This window comes from Chelonia mydas, chromosome 1, assembly GCF_015237465.2.
Source record: "Chelonia mydas isolate rCheMyd1 chromosome 1, rCheMyd1.pri.v2, whole genome shotgun sequence".
Taxonomy (NCBI): Eukaryota; Metazoa; Chordata; order Testudines; family Cheloniidae; genus Chelonia; species Chelonia mydas.
Window position 1 is genome coordinate 134,910,878 of NC_057849.1, and position 25,991 is coordinate 134,936,868.

A 25,991-nucleotide genomic window follows, 5' to 3' on the forward strand; every position below is an offset into this window, starting at 1 on the left:
GGTGACCCAACAAACAGGATGCTATAATGCTGAGTGACAATGAAAGATTTAGAAAAAGCCTTCAAGAAACTTCATGAATGGTCCCTCAACACAAATGTTCTAGCATGGGTATTCAGTGTAGAGGGTTTCCCATCTGTAGATTTGATTACAACTTGACAGAACAGGAAGTATCCCCACTTCTGTTCCAGGGCGGGACACACCTCAGTATCAATGTCAGACATTTTCCTGTTTCCATGGAACAAAGAGCTCCTCTTTGCCTACCTGCCAGGACCCCTGATTCCCAGGTCATTCTCAAGCTCAAGCAAGATCAAGGCAAGATGATCCTTATAGCTCCAGCCTGGCTGAGACAGATGTGGTTCACAGAGTTCTGCAAATTGTCCACTCATGAACCTTTATTGTTACCAATAGTCAGAGATCTCCTGACACAGAACCACAGCTGGGTGCTACATGTTATGGCATGGTTCATCAGTGGCTGAATGTAAAGAAGGCACATTGCTTAGTAGCAGTTCAGAAAGTACTCCTTAATAGCAGAAAGCCACCCACAAGAGCTACTTACCTGAGTAAATGGAAGTGTTTTTCCATCTGGGCCACCTCCCATAATTCTGGACCATTTTGTGTACCTTAAGGAGTCAGATCTAGCCCTTAGTCAGGGGGCATCTGTCAGCCATCTTGGCATTTCACCCTTGCACAGATGATTAGACTGTTTTCACTTGCCCAGTCACTACCAGGTTCCTTTAGGGTCTTGATAGATTGTTTTTATTTATCAGAGACCCAACACCTTCTTGGGATTTAAATCTGCTGTTGTCTGCGCTTATTGACCCTCCTTGTGAGCCTTTAGCATCATGCTCATTTCAACATCTGTCAGCACAGGTAGCCTTCTTAAAGGCCATTACCTCCATCACAAGGATGAGAGAACGGAATGCATTGGCCACAGATCCATCCTCCACAGTCTTCTACAAAGACAAGGGTCAGCTGAGAATATACCCCATGTTCCTTTCAAAGGTGGTGGCCAATTTCCATTTTAATTGGTTTATTCACTGGCCAGTTTCCTTCCTGAACCACATACACATAAAGACAAGCAGAGGCTCCGTACTTTGGACATTCAGCAAACGTTGGTGTTTTACCTAGCTAGAACAAAGCCTTTTTGTGTCTCTTCCCAGCTTTGCGTCTTTTATGGAATATATGAGAGACCACCCGATTACAACTCAGACTCTCGAAATGGATCACCAGCTGCATTACAATGTGCTATACTGGCAAAGGAGCAATGCCTCCTGAGCAACACACAGTGCACTCAACAAGAGCTCCTTTGAACTCAGCAGCATTTGTGGCACAATCCCAGTTATGGGCATCTGTAGAGCAGAGACATGGTTTCCATTCATAAACTCACCAAGCACTGTATGCTGCATCATACAAGCATGCCAATGTTGGGAAGCAGTCCCTCTTCTGATGAGACTCCCTACCCTGCCTCTTGGGGTAATATCTTGGGAGTTACCTAGAGTATAACAGGCACATGCAAGCACTTGAAGAAAAAATGGTTACTCATCTTCTCATAATCATTGTTCTTCACGATGTTCGTAGGCATGTGTCCATTACACGACCCACCTTCCTTTCCTGATGCATCAGAGCCTACTATCGGTTCCGGTGTGAAGGAACTGAAGGGGGGATGGGGCAACTCCACCCTTTATATCCTTGCTTCAGAGTATGAGGAGCCCAGCAGTGGGCAGAGCCACCCAGATGGGTACCACTACAGAAAACTCTCCAGCACCGGTGCACGTGATGTGCAGACACCTAAAGTGTAATGGACATATTCAACACACCGCGAAGAACAGTTATAAGAAAGGGAGTCGCCATTTATGTTTTATTCTATGATGACCACTTAACCCCTAACTCTATAGGGATTCGTTTTCCATATACTCTTTTAAAAGGGGATTGGGCAAATAAAAATATCTAGATTTTAAGTAGAGAATAGGATATAAATTCCATTATCACGAGTATGATTAATTTAATAATACTGTATAAAACCTGTAGATATTATTTCCTAAATGCCATCTGTTACTTCTAATTTATACTTTAAATATATTTATGAATTGTGAATTTTTAAATGCACCTATTTCAATCTGGAGTTCTTTTTATATGTGGCTATTTTGTTATATGGGCTTTTCATTCTACATACGAGCTTCAAATATATTTTGCTTCTGTGCTGAATTGGAAATTCAAACTTTTAAAAAATTTTGAAATTCTGAAAGGAAAAAGTGTACAGAAACACAAAATCTATTATGCATATTTACATAATGTAGCATGCAATTTCTTTCTTCATAACTTGTCTTCTGTAAATCACCACAAGCTAGTTAATTTGGATACAATTAATTATGGACAAATGGAAACTGCGTCCTAGACTACACATAAGTAATTTAAATGGGTAAAATATCTGTTACAATTTTGAAAACACAAGGTCTGAGTTTCAGAAGTGCTGTGTACCCTCAACTCCAAAAGAAGTCACCAGCAGCTTTTACAAACTCTTTAAGCAATACCTAGTCTAGTTTCCTTGAACAATACTGAATGAAGTGCTATTCTATTTGTAGTAGTAGTATCACGGTGTTTATGCTTTAAAAGTACACTCATTTATTTTACTTCCTCTTAATGCCACTTGTACACATACGTGGATTTCAGAATATATCTGTACATGTTCAAAATCAATACACCTGAAATTGAATTAACTGGTGACAAGTTGAGCTGATTGCAAAATTTCAGAAATGTTAAAAATTTCAACCAGCACCGGTTGAAAACTGTTGTTGGGATTTTCCAAAATGAAAAGGGGACTCAGTGAAAGATTGGACAAAGATACATTTGACCCAGTGTGACTATTTTCAATGTCATAGTTAGTAACAGTTCTTTCCCTTTGCTCTTAGGTATAAAGCGATAGTGAGACCGATGGATATCCAAGCCTCCCACGCGCTGATGAAGATTTGTGTGAAAGCTGCTATGATCTGGATTTTATCCATGCTGCTGGCCATTCCTGAAGCAGTGTTTTCTGACTTGCACCCTTTCTATGACCGAGACACTAACAAAACATTCATCAGCTGTGCTCCTTACCCCCATTCTGATGGGCTACATCCAAAAATTCATTCAATGGCATCATTTCTGATCTTTTACATCATTCCTCTATCGGTCATTTCAGTGTATTACTATTTCATTGCTAAAAATTTGATCCGGAGTGCTTACAATATACCTGTGGAAGGAAACATACATGTTAGGAAACAGGTATGAATTTATTTTATTTGAAAGTACATTACCCTTGTGGACAACATCCACCTTGATTGCATTGGCCTCGTTAGCACTACAAAAGTACTTTTCCCTCTCTTGATATTCACCCCTTCTTGTCAACTGTTGAGAATAGGCCACTTCCACTTTAATTGAATTGGCCTCATTAGTACTGACCTCCCACTTGGTAAGGCAACTCCCATCTTTTCAGGTGCTGTAATATACTGCTTACTGTATTTTTCACTCCATGCATCTGATGAAGTGGGTTTTAGCCCACAAAAGCTTATGCCCAAATAAATTTGTTAGTTTCTAAGGTGCCACAAGGACTCCTCATTGTTTTTGCTGATACAGACTAACACAGCTACCACTTTGAAACCTGTTCTCATTTAGTGGCTGGAGATTTGTGAATCTACTACTGCTTCCAGCTAAGGGCACTTAAGGTATGTTTATACTTTTATAGCGTTATTTCCAACTCAGGTAGACAAACCCTTCATAGCTTTGATCAAGAGAGAGTACTAAAAATAACAGTGTCCATGGGGGCACAAACAGTGAGCTGGGCTAGCTGCCCCAAGTATAATCCTGTCTGAAACCCTTGGCATGTACTTGGGGGACAAGTTGCTTGCACCAGTGTGGCTCCACTCCTCTTTTTAGCACACTAGGTTGATCAGAGCTAGCACAGGTATGTCTCCTTGAGCTGGAAATGACCCCTCCAGCTCCAGTGTGCTGCTACCCCTAGATCTTGTCTAAATGAGAAAGTTACACTTCTTTAACTTGAATTGCTTTTAAACTTTTAAATTAGTACAGCCCCCTGTGTGGACTTTCCTATTTCAGTTTACATGTGGATTATTTCAGTCTGGCTTAATTACCACTTGATTTTAAGTAAACTAATGTAAGCCATGCTTAAACTGAAATAAGTGTTAGTACAGGGTTTTGCTCCAGTTTCAATAAATCAGTTTAAATCCTCATCTTAAATTGAGCTAGTGCAACTTTCTCAGGTAGCAACTTTCTTGCTACTTTAGCTCAATCAGTAGAGGCTCATGCTTTTATGTTTTAGGCTCCAAGTCTGCTGTTAGCCTGAGTGGGGTCAGTTGTACAAACAATGACTTTACCCTCTGTCAGTAACAGATCTAAACTGAATTTCTTGAACCTTTAGAAATTTTCCCATCACTGGTTATCAGGTAGCGCCATGTGGGTGAAAAGATGTGCTTTCAACATAGTAAATGGGGGGATTTCACGAAGGACGTATCTTACATTACTTTTGAATGTTTATAAGTCTTTCTCCCACCACTGCCACCTTTCTGCCTGTTTAGTGACTGCTTTGATTACCCACTAAAGTGCACTAGAAGTATAAAGAGTCACTTTTCGCCTGTCCTTTCCCCAAAGGTTTGTATACAGAATTATAAAGATAGCAAAAAGTGAGTCTGCTCCAGCAAAGTCAGTCAATGATTTCACTCCTGCAGTGCATTCAGCAGTGATAGGTCTTTGTCTTAGATAAGTGATATTGATTTCTTTATTGCATTGTTTCCTTTCTTCATAGTGCAGATGTGGGCCACAATAGCTTCAGTATCAAATTAAGGATACATTAAAAATATATATGTACAGTTCACTTATCCCACAGGGTTTAATTTACAGTTAGATCTTTGGGGACATTTGACTGTCATCTGGTACATGTCAATCTTTTCTGAATTCAATAGCTAATTTTCAGCTTATGCAATTAAAGGAACACAAAATAAAGTCATGACGTGCTATGGCAGTGTTCTGTTTCCTGCTTCGTGCTTGCTTCTATCATGGGAAAAGATCTGCTTGTTGTGACCATCTTAATTCTCAATTTACTTATAGTGCTTTGGGATGTGCCTATGTGACTTTCATGTGAGTAATGAGAATATAGCATTTGCCACATTGGGTCAGAGCACAAAAAGCCTCAAATCTTGCCTCCAGCAGTGCCAAGCAGTACCTAATGATTGTTCAGTGCTATACATTGGGGTGTGAAAAGGAGCACAAGTGTGTAAAGGAGTGGCTGATCAGACTTTGATACACTTTATAAACATCTATACCTCAAATGAGACCCATCTAACTCTCCTTAAATTTTACAAGGATGAGAGCTGGGATTCTGAATATGACTACTCAGCAAAAGCTGTGGACAGGCTAGTGTATACCAGTGTTTCTCTACCAGGGATATATATACCCTTGGGCAGGGGAGGGCAAACTATGGCCCACAGGCCGCATCCGGCCCGTCAGGGCTTTCAATCCGGCCCACAACATTTCCAGCAGCCAGGCCCCGTGCCTGCCCTGGCCCTGTGCCACCTCCCGGAAGCGGCCAGCACCACGTCCCTGGTGGGGGGGGGGCGGGGGAGGGCAGAGGGCTCCGTGCGCTGCCCTCGCCTGCAGGCACCGCCCTCCACAGCTCCCATTGGCCGGGAACGGGGAGCTGCGGCCAATGGGCGCTTCAGGGGTGGTAACTGCAGGCAAGAGCAGCGCGTGGCGGAGCCGCCTGCCCCACCCCACCCCCAGGAGCCACTGCCAGACATGCTGGTCACTTCTGGGAGTGGCGCGAGGCCAGGGCAGGCAGGGAGCCTGCCTTAGGGCCGCTGCACACCGCTGCCACCCGGAGCTGCTCGAGGTAAGCGGTGCCGGGCCGGAGCCACACCCCGAACCCTTCCTGCACCCTGTACCCTCCACCCGCACCCCAACCCCCTACCCTGAGCCCCCTGCTGCACCCCGCACCCCTCCTACATCCCAACCCCCTGCCCTGAGCCCCTTCCTGCACACCGCACCCCCCCCACATACACAGCCCACACTCCCTCCTGTACCCTAACCCCCTGCCCCAGCCCTACATTCATGGCCCTGCATACAATTTCCCCACCGAGATGTGGCCCTCGCGCCAAAATGTTTGCCCACCCCTGCCCTTGGGGGGTACGCACAGGTCTTCCAGGGGGTACATCAACTCATCTAGATATTTGCCTAGTTTTACAACAGGCTACATAAAAAGCACTGGTGAAGTCAGTACAAACTAAAATTTCATACAGACATTGACTTGCTATACTATACACTGAAATGTAAGTACAATATCTATATTCTACTTGCTTTATTTTAGAATTATATGGTAAAATGAAAAAGTAAACAGTTTTCAGTAATATTGTACTGTGATACGTTTGTATTTTTATGTCTGATTTTGTGAGCAAGTAGTTTTTAAGTGAGGTGAAACTTGGGGGTACGCAAGACAAATTAGACTCCTGAAAGGGGTACGGTAGTCTAGAAAGATTGAGAACCCCTGATCTATCCAAGCTAGGAGGTAACAAAAGCAGTGAAGACACTGCAGCAAGAATTTGAGAGCACGTAGTGAGACTCTGGTTATGTAACCAGCTTGCTGTGCTGTCTTCCTTGCTATTGTTACCTGTGCCAACTGGAGTCAGGCATGGGTAAGCGAGCCTGTGCACAGCTTTTGCTATGTTGTCATACCCATAGTTTCAGCTCTCACCCTTCTCAACTGAAGCAATCAGAACCGAGCCCATTACTCTGCAAGAGCCTGAATGTGCCCACCTGCTGCCCGGATATGGAAGAGCAGGGAGGCCCCAAGCGGCGTTCACAATTTCAAGACTTACATGCAGAGCAAGTGGAGCTAGCAGCAAAAGCCACTCTAGGAAGGGTGGGGAGGAGGTAGGGCATGACCACAAAGTGACATGCATACAGCAGCCTCTTAAGACAAGTGGTAGTGCACTGTCTGTGCCAGCAAGGTCCAGGAGGCATTGCATCTCCTATGATGCAATACTGTCTAGAGGTTCCCTGGGTGGAGCAGCTGTATCTTCCTCTTTTGGATGGTGGGTCCCCTCTAAGGTCTTGTCCTCTCTAGGGACATAAATATGTTTTTACAATGAGAGAGAGAGAACACATTGTATCACCCTAGGGCAGACTGGGCAGGTTGTAGCTTTACTTAGATTTAGCTGCTCGAGGTGAACCCTAGGCCCCCCTCAGGATGTCCCCTTCACCCTCTAAATCAATATAAGACCACAGCTTGCCCTGTCTGTGTAACATGTTAGCTATCATGTGGTAAAATTACAGCTTTTCCTAGTGTAGGCCAGGCCTCAGGGAGTTTGTCCTTTCATTGCGCCTAGGCCTTCTCCCATCATGGTCTGAACTGGAAGATTGGCACAGCCATTTCTGAGATGGCCCTGTGACAAGTTGGGGGTTCTGTCTGTGCAACTTACGAATGGTGGATGATATTATTAAATTGTATCATGAAATTTCTGTGTCACGGAAAGCCTATACGTATGTGGATCCATCATTGCTGACAGGACATGCAGCTGGTACTCACTAGATGAAGGACAATGGGGAATACTTAATGTTAATGATGGTTTTTGATCATACAAAAGTTATCCTAAAGAGTGACTGCAACTTAGGGAAAGCCATTTTTACCCTTCTTCTCTGAGGGGAGGGTTTTTCTGGAGAAAAGTTACTAAACATAGAACAAAGAAACCCAGGAGACTAGGAGGGGTTTCAATAAGGAAATATACAAGAAGCTTGGAGAAGGAGAAAGGAAGGCTACAGGAGCTGGGGAAGAAGTCTCCATGAAGGAGAAACAATGATCCCACCTGCCTGACGAGCAGGGTCTGCTGGCATTGTATACGTGTATGTTTACCACATGGCCCCAAGTAGTAATGTATTTGCACTCTGTGAAGTATGCTAGGTAGCCCCTACCCTGGCTAATATGTTGCTGATTCTTGGACTTATATAGACCATGCTGGGGTTAGTGATACTCTGTCACTGAGCATTAGGTTCACCTGAGTTTTATCTTTAGGATAGAAAAGATGTTTTAGTTGTTTGGTTTCTTACTTTTTGGGCAGCTGACTCGCTCAGTGCTAAAGTCCTGTCCAGTCCAGACTCCCCTGCAATAACTGTCTCATTTCCCCCACATCCACGCCCTGGTGACAGGAAAAGTAATTAGCTTCCAATTTCACCAGCTTTTGCCAGAGTGAGGAACATTTGCTAATCTACTTTTCTCTTTGTTCTTTTCAGATCGATTCACGTAAGCGTCTGGCCAAGACAGTGTTGGTGTTTGTGTGCCTCTTTGCTTTTTGCTGGCTTCCTAATCACATCATCTATTTATACCGGTCCTACCATTATTCAGAGGTAGACACCTCAGTGTTGCACTTCATCACCAGCATCTGTGCTCGAATCCTGGCCTTTGCTAACTCTTGCGTAAACCCTTTTGCGCTCTACTTGCTCAGCAAAAGTTTTAGGAAACAGTTCAACAACCAGCTGTTGTGCTGCAGAACCCGTCTCCTCATCAGGTCCCAAAGCATGGGCAGAAGCACCACTCGAATGACCTCCCTCAAGAGCACCAACCATTCAGTGGCCATGTTCAGCCTCATCAACGGCAACCACATCTGTAATGAAGGCTGTATATAGGGTACATGGCAGGGGACAGCTTTGGAAACTGTTGTGCAGTGTAGTTAGCATGGCTGCCTGCTCTGCTTTGCGGGGATAGTGCGTAGCATACATGCATAGAGAAATCAACTGCATACAAGAACTTCCAGGTACTTTAGGGCCTGACACCGTCATAGTGAACATCTCGTGTGATGTGCTGAATGCCTTCAGTGCCCACCGATTTAACAAGAGTTGAGTGCACTCAGCCCCTATAAGATCAGGCCTTCACTGGCTTGGAGTCAAATCCTGAGATCCATAATTTTGCCTCAGTTCTGACTCAGGCAGACTCCAACCACGGTCATATAAAAAAACTGTGTAAGGGACTCAAGATTTGTCCCTTTGTTTGCGGAAACAGCTTCATGGAGTTTTTTTTCTCTGTCTTGTTTTTTGGCTGAAGTAAATTCATCTAAATGAGAGAAACCCTTTTAAAAAAAGTGAAGTGTAGATCCTTTCCTAGAGCTGTCAAATATTTATAAATGTTTGAATACAGTATTCATAGTGTAAAAAGATTTTCACAGTGTTTACTGGGGTGTGCTGGCCCCATCTGAAATGAGTAGTATCTTGTACACTATCAATGTACCATTTGAATAAATGTGAGTTAGAAGATGTTTACAGTTTGAGTGTGTGCATTTTGCCATATTGCAGAGGGAAAAGCACAGCACTTTGAGAGTCACTGACAATTCTGCTCTTCTCTTCAGGGGGCAAAATAATGGGGGTTACCTTATTAAACGTATAATACAGAATTTGAGTTGTGTTTGATTAAGGATGAACAACAAATGTCAAATGAAGCACAGAAGTTCTTCACTGGGATGTATTCTAATATGGGGATGTACAATGAATGTCATTACAAACTCAGGGCCTGGTCTCAAACCCATTACAGTAGATTTATACCTGTATTTCCACTGAAATCATAAAACTGGTGGAGAATCAGGCCTTCAGTATTTTCCACTGCCAAGTGGTTGGGGCACCATGGCATCCATTATTCTCAGAATAGGAAGATAATGTGCCACGGACACTGCAGATTGCAAATCCTGCGTTAACATAAGGCAGAATCCAATTCCCATTGAAACAGGTGGGATGCAGATTAAGCTGTACAGTTACAAGCCTCTTAAAGCAAACTGGTGCAAGTGAGAGCAGAATTTGACCCTTGGAGCAGTGAATGCTGAGTTAATGGTGCGTCTTGTTGGGGGAGGGGGGAAGAATCAAAGACAAAGAGAGAATGAAACCAGCAAAATGTTGTGGTAAATTTGGATTGAAAATGCAAAAACATAATGTAATGGTTGGTGTATAATCAGAGCAAAACCTTCCAGTGCCCATTGAGTTCAGTAAGAGGTGCCTGCCTGCCTCCAGGGGCAGACATTGGATGTTCAGCAGTTCACAAGGGTTGGTTTCCTTCTCTTTCAGTCTACGGGAGTGCATGTCCCCTAAATTTTAGTTAGGGGGTTATATTAACTCAGCATTCACAGCCGTAGAAACGACTTTTGTCTCGTTTCGATGTGAAACCATTGATTGTCCTGGGATCTCAAGACTAGGGCCCTACCAAATTCATGGCCATGAAAAACACGTCACGGACCATGAAATCTGATCTCCCCTGTGAAACCCTATACTATACAGATTTCATGGGGGAGACCAGTATTTCTCAATTTGGGGGTCCTGACCCAAAAGGAAGTTGTAGAGGGGTCACAAGGTTATTTTAGGGGGGTCGCGGTATTGCCACCCATATTTCTGCGCTGCCTTTAGAGCTGGGTGGCCAGAGAGCGGTGGCTATTGGCCGGGCGCCCAGCTCTGAAGGCAGCACCCCACCAGCAGCAGCACAGAAGTAAGGGCGGCAATACCATCCCATGCCATCCTTACTTCTGTGCTGCTGCTGACAGCGGCTCTGCCTTCAGAGCTGGGCTCCCGGCCAGCCGGCGACGCTCTCCAGCTGCCCAATTCTGAAGGCAGCACCGCCGCTAGCAGAAGTACAGAAGTCAGGGGAGCAGTACCGCACCCCCGCCCCCACTCCAATAACCTTGCGACCCTCCCACCCTCCCAACTCCTTTCTGGGTCAGGACTCCTACAATGACAACACTGTGAAATTTCAGATTTAAATAGCTGAAATCATGACATTTATGTTTTTTAAAATCCTATGACTGTGAAATTGATCAAAATGAACTGTGAATTTGGTAGGGCCCTGCTCATGAGATTGGGCCCAGGTCTGGGAACCTTTGAGAGACTCTGGGTTGCATTTCAAGCAGTCCAGGAAATGCCAAATGAGAGGAACATATGTGGTTTTGGATTTTGCAATGAATATTTTCTATGATCTAGTACAGTGGTGGGCAACCTGAGGCCCACGGGCCACACGCGGCCCATCAGGGTAATCCGTTGGCGAGCCGCGAGACAGCGTTTACATTGCCCATCCGCAGGCACAGCCGCCTGCAGCTCCCAGTGGCCAGGAACAGCAAACCGGGGCCACTGGGAGCTGCGAGCGGCCGTGCCTGTGGACAGTCAATGTAAACACTGTCTTGCGGCTCGCCAACGGATTACCCTGACGGGCTGAGTGCGGCCCACAGGCCACAGGTTGCCCACCACTGCTCTAGTAATTAAGTAAATTCAACTAATGTGAATTAGTGAACACAATGAGGAAACTGTTTAGGGCTTAACCGATTTTGAGTAGTACCTTACAGCATAAATAGTCCCACTGACGTCAGACGGACCTACCTGTCGCTCAGGGTACTACTTAGGCCTTGTCTACATTGCAGGTGGGAGATCGATCTAAATTATGCAACTTCAGCTACGTGAATAATGTAGCTGAAGTCGACGTGCTTAGATCTACTCACCGCGGGGTCCACACTACGTGATGTTGATGGGAGAGGCTCTCCTGTTGACTTCCCTTGCACCTCTCATTCAGGTGGAGTACAGGAGTCGATGGGAGAGTGATCTGCATTTGATTTAGCGGGTCTTCACTAGACTTGCTAAATCAACCGCCGATGCATCAATTGCTGCACATTGATCCCCCGGTAAGTGTAGACAAGCCCTGAGTGTGAATAACCCATCAGACTCTGGTACTAACTGACTATTGTTAGTTTTCACCTTTCTACTGCAAGTACAGGTACTGAGATCTATGAGGGCGGCAGTGGAGAGATTTGCTGTTCTGATTTAAAAGTGCTTTCCTCAAAATGCAAACAGCAGGTAACAGTTTGTTCTTCAAAAGCAAATGCACTAATTTCGGTGCACAAGATAGATGGGACAGTACAGTGAAAGAAGAGAGTTCTTTCTAGTTACAAATTCATGTATGTAATTTACTATATTCTCCTGATGTCTCAGTTTTGTTCTTCACATCTAAAGCTGGTCAAGGGGGTGTGTGTGTGTGTTTCTGCTGAAAATTTCAACTTTTCACCAAAAAGTGGAAAACCTGAAAAAGTGTTTGGTTTTTAGCAACTGAAAACGAAAACAGTTTGGCTGAAAACAGGTCTTGCGGTGGGGCAGAAAAAAAATCAGGGTTTGGTTTTCTGCCAAAAATATTTCAGAAACCGTCTACTTTCCTCAAAATAGTCTCCCTTTAATCAAAACCCCAGTTTTCCACTGAAAAAAGCTTTGATCGAATTGGGCTGGCCCAGACAGATTTCTCAAATGTGTTTTCTTTGAAATTTGCAAAGAATTTTTTTTCTATCAGACAAAGAACAAATTTTCTCTGCAGCTTTCTTGCCTGTGTGAAGCTGGCATTTGTTTTTGGCCCGTCACTGTGCTAAAGTAGCAGCAAAACACAACCTGGGACATAAGGAAGGACAGGGACTTTGAGAGGGCTTTGTTTGTTTGTCTGTTTGTTTGTTTTTAAGGACGATGAAATATTTGGGGTTGTATTTTTTGTAGTCTATTACTTGTCTCATTACCCCAGTTTCAAAAACATGATGCAATTTGTTACAGAACTGCAAAGGTCTGAATCCTGATCTCATTGAAATCAATAGCAATTTTATCATTGACTTCAGTAAGCCCATGGATTTGGCCCAAGATGTAGTCTCAGGAAATTTGTTTTTTTGTTTTTTGTTTTGCTTATTTAAAAACAAATGGGACTTTAGAAACAATTAGCACTAAAGAGCAACCTGGGGTTACACAAGGTATACATCAGGCTGAAATATTGCTTAATCAGACTGTAATCATAGAATATAAGGATTGGAAGGAACCTCAGGAGGTCATCTAGTCCAACCCCCTGCTCAAAGCAGGACCAATCCCCAATTTTTGTCCCAAATGGCTCCCTCAAGGATTGAACTCACAACCCAGGGTTAGCAGGCCAATGCTCAAACCACTCAGCTATGCCTCTCTCCGTCCCTTCAATGCTTTATACAGCAGAGGAGTTTTGCCTTTGACTTCAGTGGGGCCAGGGCCAAGATTTCATCTTAAAATTGCATTGGCTTAGAATTATTCTTTTAGAATTGTTCATAAGAAAAACACCAGAAACAATCTAAAAAGACAAGAAAACCTCTGTGATTGAAAGGTACAAATCCAGCTCTCTCATTCACCATGCAGCTCTGTACCAGTAGTGCAATTGTAACCCAGTGTTTCTAAATATTGTATTAGGTCAAATATGTAATTATTGACCCTCAAATGTTTGTGCTGCATGGCAACAATTACCTAATCAAGCACATGGTGGAATATAAGTGTGATATTATTGTTGAATCCAAATATTTATTTTGGGCAGAAAAGACTGCTGTTTTACTCTGAGCAGTGACTTCTAATTTTTCATTTAAAGGAAGCTTTTTAACCAAGCAAGGAAACGGGAAATATGGCATATTGATAAACATATAGGCAATTTTCATAATTAATTTGATCAGTATGGAAGTAAAGCTATGGCCATAGAATAGAAAGATGACATTTTCCATGCATGATTTGGCAAAAGATACTTCCATTATTGCTTGTGCCTCTGTCCCACTGACAAAAAAATCCCATTTTAAAGCAGAAAATCTGTGTTTATTCCATGAGAAAAAACTGTCTTTCAGCCTAGCTCAGGTTTGGCCTCTAAAGGCATGAAATTCATTGCTGCCTAACTGAGCAATAAACAATCCACTGAATGTTATTACTGCCAGTGTTATGCATCATTATCACAGTGCAGCTTAGAGTACAGATTCTGTGGAGTCACATAAGATGTGCCGATATAGTTTTTTAAAACATTGTTTAACCCATATATAGTATTGGTCAAGAGAAAAGAGGCAACCTTTCAGGGATGCAGTGGAATATACAGAGGACATCGTTTAAAAATGGAATGCTTACCGCACCTTTATGGCAGTATTTGTGATAAACCCTACACTTCATCCAGTTTCTAATGGTACCACTGTATATAATCTCTCATGATAAAACACACATTACTTAGCCAAGGAGCCATAAGAGATTACAGTTAAAGAGGTAGTTGATTTGAGGGTCACTTAAATCTGTATTTAGGATCAGAAAAACACACACTTTGCCATTACTGTGAGGATGTGGTTTGCCAAGTATTTGTATTTTGGTTTGTATAGTTAATGAGTCAGTTTCTGCTTTTAGTTACACCAGTACTATTCACACAAACGTAATTAAGGCTAGTTCAGGGCTATAAACTCTAGACCAGATTTTGCTTTCTGTTCTGTCAGTGTAACTGAGCTGGCCCGGGATTTATAAGACTGTCCCAGCCCCAGTTACATTAATCAGTGCCAATCATACTAACAAAAAACACATGGCCTTTAAATTACTAGAACTAGATGTGGAATCTGAGTTATAGATATTTAGTATAGTTTTAAGCCCTCAGTTCTACAAAGGTTTACATACATTTAACTTAAGGCACATGCTCAGGTGTTTGCAGGATCAGGACTTTAGAAATGATACTGTATTGAATCAAAACATATACCACCATTTGTAGAACAATTTGATAGATCAGTGTTAATCTTTCTATGTTACATTTCACAATGATTAGTTCACTGGGAATTATAAGTCTGTGTTGTGCCCCAGTTATCAAAGAGACTTTTTTACAAGTCTCTATAAAACCACATTCAAAATCTCTCATTTTTTAAAGTATATAATTGCTTGTTTCTGGAAATAGCTACTTTATATAATGCATGTGATTAGTTTGCTTGAATATTTACAATAAGTGGAGCCACGATAGTAGAATTCCTATGGAATTATGGATTAAATCCATTTTAGTATAAATGAATTAATTATACTTCAGGCTTATTAATGATGAATATCCTTTTGCTGAGAAGTGTTGCTGTTTGTTTGCAAGACAAGTCAGATTCTAGGGCCCACACAGTATATTGATTTGAATGAATCTTGTATATTTGTGAGCACTTTTCACCCTGGAGGCAGATAGGAGTGCTATTGATAACCAGACCATCACAGGACATAAGCATCCAGTTACAGGGACCTGTTTTCTCTTGTTGTTGCTTTTTACTGGAAAGTGAATGTGAGAAGTCCGTGCACCAAGAGGCAGACTGAGGGCTTGTCTACACAGTGGGGTAATGTGCATGATCAGGATGTGATTTCTAAAGCTCATTAACAAGATGTGCATTAATTGGTCTGTGTAGACCCTGCAGGTGCACACTAAAGATTCCCTAGTGCACTTTAGTGGACTACATTAAAGCGTACTAGGGAGCCTTTAGTGCACACCGGGAGGCTTTATACAGACCAACGAACGTGGAACATGTTAATAAACTTTAGAAATCACCCCTCAGGTAGTGCGCCTTTTCCAACTGTGTAGATAAGCCCTGAGAATGATGAGAATATTCAGCTCTTATGTAGCACTATTTCTCCTTAGAGCTCAAAGGAAGTTTTCATTGTTCCCATTTTATACTTGGTAAAACTGAGGCACAGACAGGTGAAATCACTTGCCTAAGATTACCACTGATCTCAGAGGCCACCAACAAAGTTCAGAGACCACATGAGTAAAATGAATTTGTTAACTACTAAGCCAGCTATGCCTTGTAACTCTGCTAAAGCCATGTTGTGGCCAGTTTGTGACTGCCCCTTACCCAGATGTGAGGAGAAGGGGTTGAGCAAGGATCTTCCCTCACCCTTGAACTGTCTATGTGAGGGCCTGTCAGGTGCAGCCTGTGCTCAAAGAGGCAACTCCTTTGCTATGGCCCTTGTGGGAGGGCGATGGTCACAGAAATGAAAGGCTTATGGATCCACCCCCGCTCTGCCAGGGCTGCCAAAAGGTTGGGTGGGGGGAGAACTGTGGAGTGAGCACTCATCATTCCTACAGACACATTGAGGGGATTAGAAACATGAGGCTAGACAACTGTGGTTTCTACCTCATTCCTACCTCAGCCCCACAGTGCTTATATCTTTGACCTCTGCACCAAAGGCTGGGGGTGAAAAGCAGGTTGCAACATCTTGCCTTAGGCCAGTGACTAAATATGGCCCTTCATCTGGTGTATATTAGTTGTGGATGCACAAAGGAGGCTGGGCCAGGTTGGTGGCCTATCAGGAATATTCTGCACTGTGGTAAACCTGAATTTATTCTCAGTCTGGGTGCCATATTCCTGATACAGGCAGGAACTGGGATTGCTGCAAAAGCTCTGCATTTTACTTGTGGTGCAGAGATTGTGTTGGGGGGGGGGGTCCCCTCACACTGTTCAACAGCAATGCAGCCCCTCTGTCCAATTTATAAGCAGCACCAATAAGCTTCAAAGGGGATTCCATCTAGTGAACACAAGGCAGGGCCTTGAGATGGTGATTGAAAGCAGGACTCCAACAGTAATCCAGAGCCACCTTCCCATCCATGGAGGAAAAATAAATGTGTTACTATAACTGCTCTGGATGGGCATTCGGGACCAGTTGGGTATTATATAGAATTGGTTTGGATGGATGGCAACCCATGCACTTTAAAACTGTCTCGTAAAAAGACCATTTAGTATTTGTTTTTCTACAGAAGTATTATGATGGTGATCAGTAAATTTGTTAGTCTCTAAGGTGCCACAAGGACTCCCCATTATTTTTGCTGATACAGACTAACACAGCTACCACTCTAAAACCCTTCTAGACTAGATTTATTAACACTTCACACTTAGGTGGTTCAAAGACACAGCCATCCTTTGTATCATTTTCTGAGTTTAGATGTACAAGTGCTGAACAAAACCCGTACCTATCTCCAGGTGTGTATGATTTTAATATCTACTTTGAATATTTATTGCCTTATAAAGTAATATATGCATTATTAAACCATCTGGCTAGGATTACCGTACTTTAGTTATTGTGTACAGAGATAATGACATTTATTTTATTTGAAACACGCATCGCTTTCTCTTTTCCAGAATGCTGTGTAGTGAGATGTGAAATCTGTTGACCAACTATTTTTCTTATAAAAAGAAAACTTGCATTGATTGTAATGTTTCAGCTCCTTTAAAATAAGACTCAGAAGCCAATTTTTAGGAAAAACAAATGCTAAAATATGTGTCCTTAATTTCATCTGTATGTTTCTGAAATATTTTCTAGTTTTAAATGTGCTTTTAAATGCTCATGAACAGCCTGTACGTAAATGGGGGCTCAAATCAAATGCACTCTATCAAAAGATAAATATTGAATTACATGAAGGTTTGACTGAACAGCACCCCGGTAGCTAATAAAGCATGACAGATGAAATAAAAATGTATCTTCTTGGTTTAGAACAAATCTCCTGTTTGCTAAGTGTGTATTCTGTTCAATTGACATCAGCTGTCAAGCATTTCAGCTGCTTTTCCAATATTGATCAAATGTAGAAGTTAAAGGTGGCATCACATAAAATCCTTAAGCTTTCCTTTGTCACTGGGAGTTCTTACATTGGGGTGAATTTGGTCCATGTGTCCATTTTATCTATGATGCTCGTTTATAGCAGCTGAGGATCTGGTCCTTAAAGTTTTACTTTGCTGGCAGTAAGCAAACTAAGCAAACTAAGCAGGAAAGTGCTCCTTAGGTGGGGTCCAGTTGGCTACCAAATCTCTGACAGCTGTGGCTGGCATCTAGTCAGAAGAATGGCATTCATTAGAACAATTGAATTTCCATGATAATCAGTTTCAGGTAGCAGAGTTCAACTGAATTAGTCTGCTTGATTAATGGACAAGGCATCATTCTACATTAGGGAAATTGTCAGCAGCTACACCAATGGGAGTCTTTCCATTGACTTCAGTGGGCTTTGGATCAGGTCTACTGAAAGAAATCGATCAGCCTTGGTTTAACTTTTATTCTGCTTTGACTGACCATCCATTGCATAGCAATTTCGGCTTTTCTAGAATCAATGGCAGATTGTGTTTAAGAGAGTCCCTGTTGACCCCTGATGATCCAGGATGCAATAATGTCCTTCACTAAACATTTCCCACGCTTGATGCAAAACAACACTGTCAACTGGACTCAGAAATAAAGAGTGAAGGAGGCTGTATGGCAGTAGAGTATCAAAGTAACAATACTGTTCATTCAAGTCCTGCCAATTTCAGTCCCTTCTCTTTGGCATGGTATGATTCATGTTTATATTCCAGCTCATACTCTTTGTTCCATTTCTAACCTAGTCATTCCATTTGTATCATATACAGTATCCAGATACCAGGTTTGTTTATTGAAGGCATTCTCTTCAATACAGTATTCACACTAGCTAGTTTACCTAATTTTTTACCTTTGAACAGTGAGCATTACTGTTGTGTGCGCTGTATTGCTACTCTTTTATACTGCATTTTGATACTAATCAGGGGTGCTTTCAAATTAATAAGTGCTATAATATATAAGAAGAGTACTATATTTGGAGTGGAGTTTTCAGTCAGCATATGCACCCAAACTAAGATATTTCAATGTGTGTGTGATGTGAGGGAATATGAAACTTGATAGTCACAGATTCCAGTATCTTTTTAAATGCAAATTTAATTCAGTGGATTGCACAAAACAGAAAGCCCCTTTTACTCCATGGAACACTTACTTTCTGCACAGAGGTGTTGCAGGCTTCCTCATAGCACAGCACTTGAAGAAGGTCAATCTTTGGAACTGTAGAGGAAGATTAGATTCTAAGCTTATTCCATCCTGTTCCTTTCTACTGAGACAAGCAAAAGTTGTGTCATTATGATAGTGTTTTGGTGATCTTGTGAACAACTATCTTCTTGGAATTAAATGAACAGTCATCTACGGCTAGATTTTTAAACAGGTATTTAGATGCCTAAAGGTGCAGATAGGTGCCTAGTGGGATTTTTAAAAGCATCTAGGTAGCTAACATCTTTTGAAGTCATTGAAAGCTGGCCCCTAGATACTGTGATGATTGGTCCATTAGAAATATCCTGATAGATTACAGCAGATAAAATTAGATTGACTATTGAACAATCTTATGAAAAGTCTTTGATCCATAACATAGGTAAACTATTCTGGAATTAATATATCTATAGAGATAATAAATAAAATAAGAATTGCCTGAGCTCAGGTTAAATTACTTTGTGACACTAGAAATGCACAAAAGCTAGGGAACTGACCCTAAAAGCAGAACACTTAATAACTTATTCACTAAGCATAACTGAATCTTGATGTGCAGCTGATCTACTGGGGAATATGTTGGAGTTCAGTTAACATTAGTTAGTAGTACATCTGCATTTATTTCTGTATGATAGGCGTTGTGAACTCTTTCCAGGTAACAAGGCCTGGATTCAAAGCTAAAATAATTTGTTAAATGTAGGTATTTTCTGCAACAAAATTTGGGGTATATTATGATTTTAGTGTGATGGGATTTGGATTTGATATTTAAAATGTCAATCTAGCAGTCCTCAGATTAGATTTCTGCCAGAAGCTTAAAACAAATATTAAATAGAGTCTAGATCTAGTGATATTTATTTTTCAACATGATCTGCATTAAGCTCTCCATTAATTAGTACTAACAGGGCCCTGATTCATGGCTATTTAAATAATGGCTGCATTAATTTTTTCCTAGGAGTTATACTACGATGCTTCAGGCTAGTTAATCAATTCTATTTCATGAATATGATCTAGATCGGATTCTTATGTTTTCCTAAATCCCCCTTATTATAAGGTGTGGTCCTGCAAAATACTGTGTGCCCTCAACTCCTGTTGAATTCTGTGTGAGCTGAGAGGAGAGCACTTGACAGCTTGCAAAACTCGGCTTCTACCTAGACAGATTATTTTCCTCCCAAAAATATGAATTTATTAACAGAGACTGTGTCTAAAACTACTGAAATCCCATGAGCAACTCCAGTAAAACTGGAATTGGGTCTTTTATCCATTGAAAGTAAAAACTTTTGGAAAGAAGCCATTGCACACAAAAATAAAATAAGCTCCTTATGAAAATCAAAGCTTCCGAGAACATGAGAGGAGCAAAAAGCAGAATCCACCAACATCTTCCTGCACCAAACAAAACCATTGGATTTAGCACTTAGACATTGTGGTGAGAGGCAATCTAGAAATACCTAAAGTAGATTAGATGCATAGAAATGAGTTAACCCCCATTATCCAGTAACATTTTGGTTAAAATAATTATTATTTTAGAAACAGGAAATTAGCTGTTTCTAGCCAAAATGATTAAATCAATTTTTAACAGATATCACTAGAAATTTTCTCTGCATTCAACTTTTCAGCCCAGAAAGATGTTATTTTAGTCTCTGCAAATAGGGTTTATAATAAAATTGCACAAAGACTGACTTATAAATACTACTTTCCTTTAACCAACAAAGTAGTCTTACATGGCAATGACTAAATTACTGTCACTACAGCTAGTTGCAGTGTACCAGTACATGAGTGATTACATTTCAAATGTCTTAGGTAAGGAACATTCACTCTTAAAAAGAGCTAATGAAAAAATACCTCCAACAATAACTAAATGTAATCTCATTTAAAATAACCCATCAATCACCTTCTTGTCAAGTCCAGGGCTGCAGCAGCAGACCAGTGATTAAAAGACTTTGGAAAGGAACAATGCACTTAATTATTTTTCAGTTCAATGTAAAATAGGACAAGCAAAAATCTGAGTAAAAACATAAATGGAAGCACTAGCCAATGCCATTGCATTGCTCACATAGGCTCTGATTCTTTTCCCAGTAGAGTCAATTGGAGCTGGGCCCACACTTGGCAACAGGTTAGGGCCCCGATCCTCAAAGGCATTTAGGAGCCTAACTCCCTTTGAGTTCAGTGGCAGTTAGGCACCTAAATATCTTTGAAGAGCTGGGCCCAGGAGCCTATAGTGGTCCAATTATTATTCATTTTATTATTTTATGCTTACTTTGTAGAGCAGGGCCCCTTTGTGCTCTGAACTGTCCAAACACACAAGTAGATATTGTACCTACCACGTAGAGCTTCCAATCTAATTTGAAACAAGTGAATAACAAATAATGACAGGAAACAGGCAAGGGAAAATGAGCACAATAAGGTCAAGAGGTTCCATATGTGTACAGTTTGATCGCTCCAAATCATTTGAAAGTTTATCTTAAAATAAAAATATCAGCTATCCCTGGCTGCTTGTCAGTCTATCATCAGTCAATGGTTGGCTGATTTCTTGAAGGTGCCACATATAAAGATGTGAAGATCTATGATGTGAAGATGTGAAGAAGGGAAAGTGCTGTCTCATGGGGTACTCACTCAACACAGGCGGCGCCTCCTCCTGGCTGTTCTGGGGATTATCTGTCTTCCTGGTCTAACACCTCCCCTTGCAGTCTCTCCCCACCCCCCACCCCTCACCTCCAGCCCCCATCGTCCTCTTTCTCATGCTGCAGCCCCTCTCTTGCTCCAGAAGCTGCAGCTTCCTCTTAGTAACTAGGCTCTCTAGCCAGCTCACAACAGTCGAACCTCAGAGTTATGAACTGACCAGTCAATTACACACCTCCTTTGGAACTGGGAGTACGCAATCAGGCAGCAGCAGAGACCAAAATAAAAGCAAATACAGCACAGAACTGCGTTAAACGTAAACTACTAAAAAAATAAAGGGAAAGATAAAAATAAGATTTGACCAGGTAAGGAAACTGTTTCTGTGCTTGTTTCATTTGCATTAAGATGGTTAAAAGCAGCATTTGTCTTCTGCATAGTAAAGTTTCCAAGCTGTATTAAGTCAATGTTCAGTTGTGAACTTTTGCAAGAACAACCATAACGTTTTGTTCAGAGTTACAAACACTTCAGAGTTATGAACAATCTCCATTCCCAAGGTGTTCGTAACTCTGAGGTTCTATTGTAATGTGTGTTCCCAGGTTCAAGTCTCTGTCCTTTTCAATAAATGTATGGAGTGTATTTGTGTCTTTTTGTTAATGTTTATAGAGCAGGGGAGCAGAACTCCTGCTTAGCTACTCCGTTGTATAGTCTACACTTGACCATTTACACTGGTTAGCTACATTTCTGTCTTTCTAACGTCCTTTTCGTGCCTCTCAATATGCATTTTGCCCATGACGTGGCTTTGTAGTATATGTCCATATTGCCTCTAGAGGCTCACTACTTGGTTCCCTGGGGCACTTATCTGCCCCGCCACATAACGTTTCCCACTTGTATGCTACTTCTTGTGTCCTGCTGGCAGCGTAGCACTCCACGATGAATAGGCAATGGCTAATCCTAGCCTGCCTCAGCACATTCCAAAAAAGGCTCTAAGGACCCAACCCATTCGCAAAGGTGCCAGCCTTTCACTGAGCTGCTTAGCAGTCACAGTGGAGCAGTGAGGGACACTTCTGAAAGATTCCTTAACTAATGAATGAGTGCATCTAAGAAGACTTATAGATAAAATTCTGTTAGAGCCAGCACTGTATGTAAGCTAAAATTCCTATGATAATACAGGTCTATTTCAACCTTAATTAACAGAGCTCTCATTGCCCTTTGCATAACTGTTCTTAGTGTAAACTCCAATGCTTGCAATTTCCACTAGATTAAATGGATAATTGTGATAAGACATGCTGCCATGTATCTATTGTGAGACCTTGAGATGAGAAATACATTCGTGCATGTCACTAGCACTGGGTACCGCCTTCCAACATGTCGGCGTAAATAAAACTCATCAAGTATCTCTGAGTTGCTCATTACTCAGATTTGAATGACACACCTATTGTTCATCTGTCTTCTGTGTCTTTCCAGAACTCTTCATCATGTCATTTTGAATCTCTCCAGAGATAAAATGTATTCATTTCTCTAAATTATATTTTTGGCTTGTTACTCTTTTATATTGGTCAAAAACTACATAGGTCTCATTTTATTCTGGAAAGTCTGGGGGAGATTTTAGTTCCCCAGACATAAAGATTTCATTAAAATAAAATTTTAATCTATACTTCATAAGTAAAATGTGTCCACGTGGATGCAGGAGATGAGGCTGGGATGCAATATGCTGCAACAGAAGCTACGACCTGAGCCAGGATAATGAGCTGGAATCCTTATCTGATATAACTGTAAGAAAAACATTTAGGATTGCTGTTCATTATCTTAATTATCTGCTGTGCTGACATCTCTGCAGGTGTACTAATCAACAGTGAACTCTGTGGTTCGGGCAGAAATGGAAGTTAATCACTTGTGTTCTGCTTTCGTTTATCAGATCTTGGTTTCAGTCATTACTAATGGCAAATGATGGAAGGGTCAATTCAACATTCCATCCTCACAGATGGAGGGCCAGCAAAAGCAAAACAGACTTTTCTCTAGTCCCACCTGCCCTTTGGGAAATCAGACAATGGAATTAATGTCTTTGCAAAACATCAATGAAAATGGTTCTAATATCCATGAAGTGAGGTTTAATTCACCGTACGTGGCATAGTACTGTGTTTTTTATCCATGCTGGATGAGATAGAATGTATCCTATAACAAGGTCTCTAGCAACCTCTGATTAGGCAACTGCAAAATTTGTTGCAATGTTTACATTCTGCTGTACGTTGGAATGACTGCAGTATTTTTAATGTTTTACTTTTTGCAGAACCCCATGGAAGAGCCTACAAGCTACTACATTTTACATAGTTATACCCTGGCAAAACTCTCCATAATAAAAAGGACCCTTTTTACATGGGTGACATATTTTCCAGTGAGGTTTTCTCCATTTAAGCCTGGATCCAGTGCCCACTGAAATCAATAGGAATCTTCTCAACAGCTTCAAGGGGAATTGAATCAGACTATACAAGCCTGATCCAAAACCCATTGTAGCCAATGGAAAAATCTCCATTGGTTTCAATGCCCTTTGGATCAGACCCATAGTTTCTTTCAAAATCTAGTAATAAGCTGTGCTCCGTCAAACCAGTGCTGAGTGATGGTTGGAGTTTTCAGAGATGTGTTAATTATCTCTCCATAACTACTTCATTAGTGTGCGTCATCATGGCAAAATAATTACGAAATTAGTTATTGAGATAGCTAGGGGCAGCAGTAACTGTGAATTAGTCGGAAAGTTAAGTAGTTTCTTCAACATAATAGATCTTACTGTATTGATACAAGATAATCCAATTTAGAAGGGGTGTGAACAGTTTTTTTTAACCAGAAGCAGTAACGATTTCTCTAAAACAGCAGCTAATACTGGAAAATCCGACGGAGAGATCAGAATTCTGAAAGGAACAATCAAAACACATTGAAAACATTAGAATGTTTCAGTGCTTCTATGAACACACTCTTTGCTATAAATACCACGAAAACAAACTCACCGTCTCTCCACAATTCAAAGCACCACATCCTACGACAGTACAAGATTGCAATCTTCAAATGTATTGAGAATGTGCTCTGTTTCTACTCCATTTACAATAATGATCAACAGGAAATATTACTGTTTGGCCATTATATCTATTTGTGACACACTATCATGAAAATAGACCTTTTGTGTCATCATTGTACAGTACTTTCTCATAAGGATATTAAACTAGTACTTAGCTCTCCTATATACTTTTGGAAACACAGTAAGACTTTTAAATATTATTTTGATTGTCTGCCTATGCTAACTTTTTCCTGCAGTTTACGGATGCCCCGTAAACAAAAGAGAATAGGGTGAGCATAAAAGAAATTGACATTGAAAAGATCAGATATTTGACCCTGCGGGCTCCTGTGTGCAGCTGAAAGAAGCACAGAGAACAAAATGGCTAGCACTGAGTGGCTGCTGAGCACCAATGCAGAGTGGTTTCTGAATAGTGCAGAGAAATAGGTCCAGTTCACAGCAGTGTCAACACACCATTCTTCTTGTATTCAAGATAAGCATTGCTGAGTGTTGGGGAAAGCAGGCATGGCGGCAAAGGCTGCTTTAGCTATAGGTAAGCTAGAAAACTGCCTCGGGTGGCAGATTTCTGGGCAGCAGATTTGACCCAGCCACTTCTCAGCCATGCTGGAGAGGCAGCTGGGCCAAAGCTGACAAAGTTGGTGCTGTGACTCTGTGCAGCAGGTTGCAATGCAACTCGCTCACATTTGGCCTGGCCGAGGTAGCTGGACCATATTTGAGTGGAGTGGAGGGCAGCACACTGAAGCATTGCTGAGGGCAACAAATTGGCTTACGCAGCCTCTGCAATGGCAGGGGGCAGAGTTGGATCAGTGCAATTCAGTGAATGCAAATTATGGGTCAACTGGTGTAAACTGGCATAATGCCACTGCTTTCAGTGGAACTGTGAAGGATTTCTGCTAGCTGCAGCAGATCTGGCTCTCTGAAAGCACCGGATTAAAGTTATTAAGGTTTTGAAATTACTTACTCCTGCTCGTCATCTGGGAGTAGTGGCTCCTCTGAGCACGCCTATGAGCAGGGGCAGCCAGGAGGGCTGGACCGCAGGAGAGAAAAGTTCTAATAAAACATTCTATTTCACAGGCAGGTGGTCAGTGCTGCATGACATGTACTGGACACAGAGTTCTTGCCAGCCCCAGCCTGTAGTCTCCTCCAGGTTAGATTATGAGAAGCAGCCCTCCTGGTGGCTCAGTAATGGTCTCGCATACTCATCCATACCCCAAAGGCGGGAGCTGCAAGCAGTGCAACTGAAATTGTTTTGCAAAGTAAACTACACAAGGCTTCACACGGAATTTAATCTCTAGGGATATTAACTATAATGAAAGAGAAAACAACAGGAGGGGGAAAGTACTTGAGAAACTCTGAGTTGAATTCTGCATGTAATGGGAAAAAGTTTGCTGATTTCTGGATAGGGTGTGAGGTGGAGTCTATCCATTTTGCAGGCTCTTCCCTCTGGCACCTGAAGCTCTGTATTGCTCCTTAGGCCCCATTTCTCACAGGCAGCACAGCTCATTCCTATGTGCCTGTTCTCTATGGAGCAGAAATTGATGCTGACTGGAACAGCATTAATTTACAAGTATGCTAGCTGAAATCTGAAGGGAACATGCCATACAGAGCGTCTGCTCCCCAACTCCACTTCTCATCCCCAAGAAGCCCCTGAATATGTTCGAGTCCTATCCATACAGAGATACTGACTGGTGTTTCTGTGAGT

At 41.8% G+C, this 25,991-nt stretch overlaps 1 protein-coding gene across 1 annotated transcript in view; it reads left to right on the forward strand.

Moving 5' to 3' along the window:
- Positions 1-10,293, forward strand: part of GRPR (gastrin releasing peptide receptor) — a 36,258-nt gene extending 25,965 nt beyond the window's left edge. The window contains exons 2-3 of the mRNA XM_007070525.3: positions 2,910-3,261; positions 8,275-10,293. Of these exons, the coding sequence (XP_007070587.1) occupies positions 2,910-3,261; positions 8,275-8,667 (745 nt within the window). The 3' untranslated portion in view covers positions 8,668-10,293. The remainder of the gene's footprint in view (positions 1-2,909; positions 3,262-8,274) is intronic.
- Positions 10,294-25,991: the final 15,698 nt, after the last annotated feature.